Here is a 6870-nt window from a genome sequence, read left to right on the forward strand (position 1 = left end):
ATGTCGACGAATCACTGCAACGTGATTTTGTCATTCAAAATAACTAAAAATTCCGTGTCATTTAATAACTATACAAAATGAATATATTCTAAAAATGACATTTCTTGAACGTCATTTTGGTCAGTTTTGGAGATGCACTTGACACCTTGCATATCATCGTCGCTAAATGTAGTGCTTACATCTCGAATGATCTTCAAGTGGAAGGAAAATTCTCTAGCTTCTCAATGATTGCTCATACCATCCTAATCATTATTTGGTGCAATATATAATTTTCCTCATCCCAAATTTGTTCTTTAGGTAACAATCCATTACATCTTTTTCACTTTTTGTTGAAAAATATATACATATCTTCGAGGCTTTTTATGGGCTTAATATCCAATTAGGAAAGTAGTACTCGATTCTCTAACAGGCTGTCATTCATTGCTCTTGAAATTACAAGAAGGCCCAAAGTAATCATCTTTCTTTTCTTTCCTTCCTTTAATACTTAGTAAGTTTAGCTGTTACAGTCAAAACTGGTTTCTGGGTCGCCGGGAAAACCACCTCAGGCGCTTAGAATGACAGGAACTGTGGTGGTTTTTGACTTCGACCGGACCCTGATCAACGATGACAGCGATAGATGGGTGGTGACGGAGATGGGTCTCAAACAGGTCTTCAATGAGCTTCGTTCTACTTTGCCATGGAACTCACTCATGGTTTGATCTCTCTTTTCTGATACTATATTGTTTCAAAGTTGTTTCCTTTGATAGAAAGATTGTATCTTGAACAATAAGCAAGTATGAACAAGATAGAAGATCAAGAATTTCTTAGCACAGTAATGAATGTGGTGGATTTTGGGTTGAATTATAGCTTGGTTGAAGCATTTGTGATGTGTATGAGGCTTGTGTGTTTCAGCTAAGAGACTATTTGGGTTTGTATTCCTGATGTTAATTTCTTGCATTTGGGGGTTGTATTTTAGAATGATCATGGACTTATTATTGGGTTTCTTGATGTTGATTCCCACCATCCTCTTTTGATCATGAAGCAATGTATATTCAACTATAAACTGAAAACCGGAGAATTTTGAAGAACTAGCTTTGTTAATCTTAACTTTCAACCTTGTAGGATAGAATGATGATGGAGCTTCATTTGCAAGGAAAGACTACTGAGGACATTAAAGAGTGCCTCAAAAGAACTCCAATGCATCCACTAGTAGTTGCAGCTATTAAGTCAGCTCATGCTTTGGGGTGAGATTTTGGCCTTATCTATGGTTAATTGCTTGTTTTTCTTGTTGATTTTGTGCTCAAATATTGTGGTAGTTTGGACGTTGCAGATGTGACTTGAAGATAATTAGTGATGCAAATCAGTTTTTCATTGAGTCGATCTTGGAATGCCATGGCCTGTTGGGATGCTTCTCGCAGATCGTCACAAACCCAACCTCTGTAGATGGTGATGGAAGACTGAGAATTTCTCCTTACCATGATCCAGTCTCATCTTCTCATGGTTGCAATTTTTGCCCCTCAAATATGTGCAAGGTATTTTTTCTCATCAAATCACTGTGCATTTGTTTGTTAATGATGAGTCTTCACACAATAATTTTCATTATATTGTCCATTTTACTTGTGTATTCCCATGCATGTTTTATTGCTTCTACTGTCTTGCTGTTTAGCATCACATATCCACCAAGTTTGCCATGTGCTTAATCTGAATAGCGAGTTCTGCGTTTGTACATCCAATTTCTAAATATTATGTTTACAAGTTATGAGAAAAGGGAGAGAGGGGAAGGAGGGGATGATGAAATGGTTAGTTGTGACTTGTGATTTTTGGAGACTAATACTCAAAGTATCATCCAGCTTGACTTGTGATCTTTATATATCCATATATACCACTAAGAACTTGAGAGACTAATAGTCAAAGCATTTCAGTGAGAATGATTTATGGCTTTTTTGTTCACACACTTGGGAGCCAGGAACCTACAATAGTAATTGCCCTTTCTTCCTGTAGGCGCTTGCAAGCTTCATTATTGTCCAGTAGCTAATCCTATATATGATGCTAAAGTTCTAATTATGCTTTCAATTTAGGGTCAGGTGATTGATCAATTTTTAGCTTCGGCTTCTGAAAATGGGAGGAAGAGATACATCTACCTTGGAGATGGGAGAAACGATTTTTGCCCAACTCTGAAACTAGTAGAGGGAGACCATGTAATGCCAAGGAAGGAGTATCCTCTATGGGATCGCATCTGCAGTAACCGAATGCTTATCAATGCAGATATCCATGAATGGACTGATGGAGAGGAGCTTGCTAAGATACTACTTCAGCTTATCCAATGAACCTCTACTGAAGAAATCCGGTGCAGTGAGTCCATTCTGTTGAACTCATCTGATGAGAAATGTCCAGCTATGCTTGATCAAGCACATTGTTTAAAATATCAAGTTTCAAGCATCAAGCCTCAAGCAACCAACCTTGTTTAGAACTCGAGGGTCATTGATGTTTTAACTGTGTAGCTAATGATCAAACTACAAGGTGGCAGTGGAGAACCGCAATTTTCCAGCCTCTGCCTAAGTCAGACACTCTTTAGTTATGTATTTTTAGCTAATGAGCAAACCAACCTTGTTGAATTCATTAACTGTCATCGTATCTTCAGTTTGGTAACTGTCATTGTATCTTCAGTTTGGTAACTGTCATCGTGCATTGAATCAACTGATTGGACTCAACAGAGCTAGTTTCTGACAACACATTTCTCCTTTCATCAGTGGGAATGCTATTTCTGGAAAAAAGGAATAGACACTACTTGGATTTCTAATATTCGCATCCTCTACTGTACATGTTCTGGAATTTCTGCCTCTAATAGTTGAGACTTGAGAGTATATATGCTACTGAGTTGAGATTTTTGTTATGATAAAAGAATATCTATATTAAACTAATAACCAACAATAGGGCACATGTTGAAGTACTGCTAGTAAAAATAATCATCAATATTCTGCTCCTATCAGACTGCTGACTGAGGAACTGGCTGGCTTGACTACCAGAGTTAAAAGTTAAAACAAGGAGACGTCTGGAATATACAATCTCTGTATTAAACCAAAATAATAACAATATAATCTGAAAATTGATGACCTTCATCACAAGCACACTAGATTCAAAGCATGAACATACACATTGAATTTTCATCTAAATAATCATGTGCTGCTGATGAAGGACTTGTTTTCTGGGTAAGGAACAATGATGGGACTCTGAGTCACCAATACCATACTCGCATATTCTATAATTAACCCATCAGTGAAACTTGGTCCACTAATCCAACGCACCTGATTCCATATTCCACAACCTATAAAATAGACCTGCAAGTAGCTGATCCATACCTCCAACATCCAATAATGATTTTCTCTACATAATAAAATGAGATTAGGAATCCAAGTCAAGCGTGTGGTTCTGTGACTTGTCAGGTTTCCCATACATATAAAAAACCAGAGCCTTTCAGAAACAGAAACGTTTCGATTCTGAGGAGCCTTGAATCAGCCTACACAGAAACTCTGTCTCTCTATCTCTCTTCTTTCTCTCTCTAATGGCGACGAGGAGAGAAGGAGGAGAGACGAATGTGTACTTGAATAGGGTTATAGACGCCATGCCTGTGTTTGCCAAGGAGCTTATTGCCGGAGGCGTCGCCGGCGGGGTTGCAAAGACGGTGGTGGCTCCTCTGGAGCGTATTAAGATTTTGTTTCAGGTGAAAGTTTCTGACTTTGGAGTTAAAAATTGAGTCTTTTACTGTTTTTGTGAAGGTTTGGTTTTTGGTAGTGGTAAAGATTGGTGCTTTGTAGATTAGTAGTGCATTTTGGGTTATTTGGTGTTTGAGGTTTCTGGGTTTAGCGTATATTTGATTTGTTGAGTTGGGAGATATTAGGTTGTGAGTTAGGATGACTGGTTTTGACTGAAGTAGTGAGAATTCTATGGATACTGCAAGCAGTCTATGTTGGGTGTGTTTATCCTGAAAATACGATCATGTAGTTTCATTGAAGGTTTATTTATTTGATTGCCTTTTTTTCCAATACTTATTTGAGTTAGTTATGTGGAAGCAGTCATGGGCTGGTCAATGCAGTTTCATAGATAGATACATATGTATTGATTTGGATTTGAAGATGAGTGCTTTGATTGTTTTAGCCCTTCATTGAGGTGAGAAAAGAACAATAAGATAATGCCCTTTTCGATAGTATTGATTTCGTGTACTTATAGAACAAAATTGTATGTTCTACAGACGAGAAGATCAGAATATCAGAGTTTAGGGCTGTTTGGATCTGTGAAGAAGATTGCAAAGACAGAAGGGCCAATGGGTTTCTACAGGTGGATCCCTTAGTAGATAATCATTCATATGTGCTGTTGCTTAAAAGTTTTGGCAAACTAACAATGTTTCAGTGGTTTTTGTACAGAGGCAATGGAGCTAGTGTCGCAAGAATTGTTCCCTATGCAGCCCTGCATTATATGAGCTATGAGCAATACCGCAGATGGATTATCCTAGCCTTTCCTGAAGGGGGGCGGGGACCTGTTCTTGATCTTGTCGCGGGATCATTATCCGGAGGAACAGCTGTACTCTTTACCTATCCTCTTGATTTAGTTCGGACTAAGTTGGCTTATCAGGTAAGAAACTGAAAGGGGTGTTGGTGAGGAATACGGCTGTCATTATTGTTGCATTCATACTCGTCATTATTTCATGCTCGAATTTAATCTCCACTCCCACAAGGGGAAAGAAGCTTTACCCTCTCTCTCAAGTGCATGAGATTGATTTCCGTTTAAGAAATTTAGCTCTTTACACTTCAAGGAAAGATTTGGACTAAAGGCATCTTTATTCTGCAGGTTGTTGGTTCACCAAAGTTACAATTGCAAGGGATCATTACTAATGGACAACTTTATAAAGGAATTGTTGATTGTTTCTCGAAGACTTACAAAGAGGCTGGACTCAGAGGCCTATATCGCGGTGTTGGTATGGGTTTGAAAACTGCTTGTATTGTGCTCGGGTGTCATTCTATGTTTTCTATAGGTTCCCAGTTTAACACTTTAATATCATTATCAGCTCCATCCCTTTATGGAATCTTCCCATATGCCGGTTTGAAGTTCTACTTCTATGAGAAGATGAAGCGTTATGTACCTCCGGAGCAGAAGAACAGTATTCTGGTGAAGCTTGTATGTGGTTCTGTTGCTGGTTTATTAGGTCAAACTTTTACATACCCCCTAGATGTTGTGAGGAGGCAAATGCAGGTAATATAGATGATCCTGAAAATAATTATTGACTGACAATTATGAGGCATTAATGGTTTAAATTCATTTGAATAGGTTCAACGACTCTTGGCATCAAACACTCCTGAGTTGAAAGGTACAATGGAAAGCCTTGTTTTGATTGCTAAAACACAAGGATGGAAGCAATTATTTTCAGGACTTAGCATCAATTACTTGAAGGTGGTGAAATCTAACCGTTCTTTTCATCACATACATATCAGTCTTTCGTTTTTGTAGCTAAACTAGCTGATGTGATTCAGGTTGTACCATCTGTGGCAATTGGATTTACTGTTTACGATGTTATGAAAGCCCACCTTCGAGTTCCATCACGAGACGAACCTGTGAACGAAGTGGTGACCGGCAAAAGAAATACCCAGCCATCCTCAATTCACTCCTAGTGACATTTTCTTCCAAGTTTTCACTTTAGGAAACACACATACACAAATTAATATGGAAGCTTTACTTCCCTTATCAGTCGTCAATTAGGTTGACTAGCTCATTGTGTAGCATTCAGGTGATTTTATACTGTACATATCATTCTTAGGAAGCCCTTCTAATGAGGATTTTTAAGTTGAGGACTTGGTGAGAATTTTTCGGCTATACCCTACCATGGGGATCTTGTAAGCTCTAGTTTCACGAATTAAGGTAGCTGAAATACTTGAGTAGACTAGACCTTGTACTAGAGGCCTCCAAACAGAGAAATATACAATATGAGACGATTACACAAGTTGAACCAGAAGTTCAGGTCTGTCATAACACTGTCTGTCTAATCAAATACCTGAATTTTCAGTACAGAAGCTTTTCATTACCTTATGCAGTAGATATATTTCTTACTTTTACAAATCATGTGATGTTGTGAATTCAAAGTGTATCTGTTAAATTCCATTTCGAAATGATGCAGAGTTATTCGCAACTGATTCCATTTTGCTTTTCATCTTATCTAGAAAAAAAACAAATGCAAAAAGATTCAATTCTGTGCAAGTTTCTTTGCCAAGCAGCCATTGTTTGCTTCTTTCACTTTCTGCTGGAAAAAGCAAAGGAGGAATCAACAATGATGGCGATGATGGCCAAATGCTGTGTATCTCTATAGCAGATGCTTTCAAATATACACAATAGAATATAGCAAGCATCATTTGATGCGAATCTAATTCCAAACAGAACTTACGTTTCGTAGTTTTCGTAGCCGCAATGTGTCTAACCAATGACTCCAAAACCAGTCAGAGTCACAGTCTTTACGTTTCTTCATTGTCGTTTTTTGAACATCGGCGACGATCCGACGTAGAAGACTCAGAGAGCTCAGCGTGAGTGTTTGCAATTCAAAGCATATTTTTTATTTCGTTTTTTTAAAGGTGGGACAGTAAAGTCCGCTTAGGCCCAACTCGACTTCGCCTAGCCCATATCTTTTATGTTATTATTTTTCTTTTGATAAAGGATAAAGTGTAGAGACAAAGAGATAGCAAGAGAGTCATCATCTTATTCATTGATAGGAGCCCTTTATATAGGGAATTACACAATACCAATATGGTAAGGATATGAATACATAGATCTAGTCTAACTACATATCCTATTGGCATAAGGTCAAGGCACACATAGAGAATATCCTAGAACACTTCCCCTTGTGCCGCG

General features: G+C 38.1%; 2 protein-coding genes across 2 annotated transcripts; both read left to right on the forward strand.

The window, feature by feature from the left end:
• The first annotated feature begins 534 nt into the window (after window positions 1–534).
• LOC101313834 (inorganic pyrophosphatase 3-like) lies at window positions 535–2707 on the forward strand. Its single transcript, XM_004287483.1, has 4 exons — window positions 535–692; window positions 1102–1223; window positions 1310–1511; window positions 2058–2707. Exons 1-4 carry the CDS (start codon window positions 555–557, stop codon window positions 2304–2306), a joined length of 711 nt encoding a protein of 236 aa, XP_004287531.1. The 5' UTR covers window positions 535–554; the 3' UTR covers window positions 2307–2707.
• Window positions 2708–3402: 695 nt separating this feature from the next.
• On the forward strand, window positions 3403–5980 carry LOC101314121 (graves disease carrier protein-like). Its single transcript, XM_004287484.1, has 7 exons — window positions 3403–3700; window positions 4229–4314; window positions 4401–4608; window positions 4825–4951; window positions 5042–5226; window positions 5302–5424; window positions 5505–5980. Exons 1-7 carry the CDS (start codon window positions 3542–3544, stop codon window positions 5640–5642), a joined length of 1026 nt encoding a protein of 341 aa, XP_004287532.1. The 5' UTR covers window positions 3403–3541; the 3' UTR covers window positions 5643–5980.
• Window positions 5981–6870: the final 890 nt, after the last annotated feature.

This window comes from Fragaria vesca, linkage group LG1 (genome assembly GCF_000184155.1).
Source record: "Fragaria vesca subsp. vesca linkage group LG1, FraVesHawaii_1.0, whole genome shotgun sequence".
NCBI lineage: Eukaryota > Viridiplantae > Streptophyta > Magnoliopsida > Rosales > Rosaceae > Fragaria > Fragaria vesca.

Coding starts and splice junctions, on each gene's coding strand:
- LOC101313834 (XM_004287483.1), top strand. CDS start 555: ATGACAGGAACTGTGGTGGTTTTTGACTTCGACCGGACCCTGATCAAC. Junction 693..1,101: donor TGCCATGGAACTCACTCATG/GTTTGATCTCTC, acceptor TCAACCTTGTAG/GATAGAATGATGATGGAGCT. Junction 1,224..1,309: donor AAGTCAGCTCATGCTTTGGG/GTGAGATTTTGG, acceptor TGGACGTTGCAG/ATGTGACTTGAAGATAATTA.
- LOC101314121 (XM_004287484.1), top strand. CDS start 3,542: ATGGCGACGAGGAGAGAAGGAGGAGAGACGAATGTGTACTTGAATAGG. Junction 4,609..4,824: donor GGACTAAGTTGGCTTATCAG/GTAAGAAACTGA, acceptor TTTATTCTGCAG/GTTGTTGGTTCACCAAAGTT. Junction 4,952..5,041: donor AGGCCTATATCGCGGTGTTG/GTATGGGTTTGA, acceptor TATCATTATCAG/CTCCATCCCTTTATGGAATC.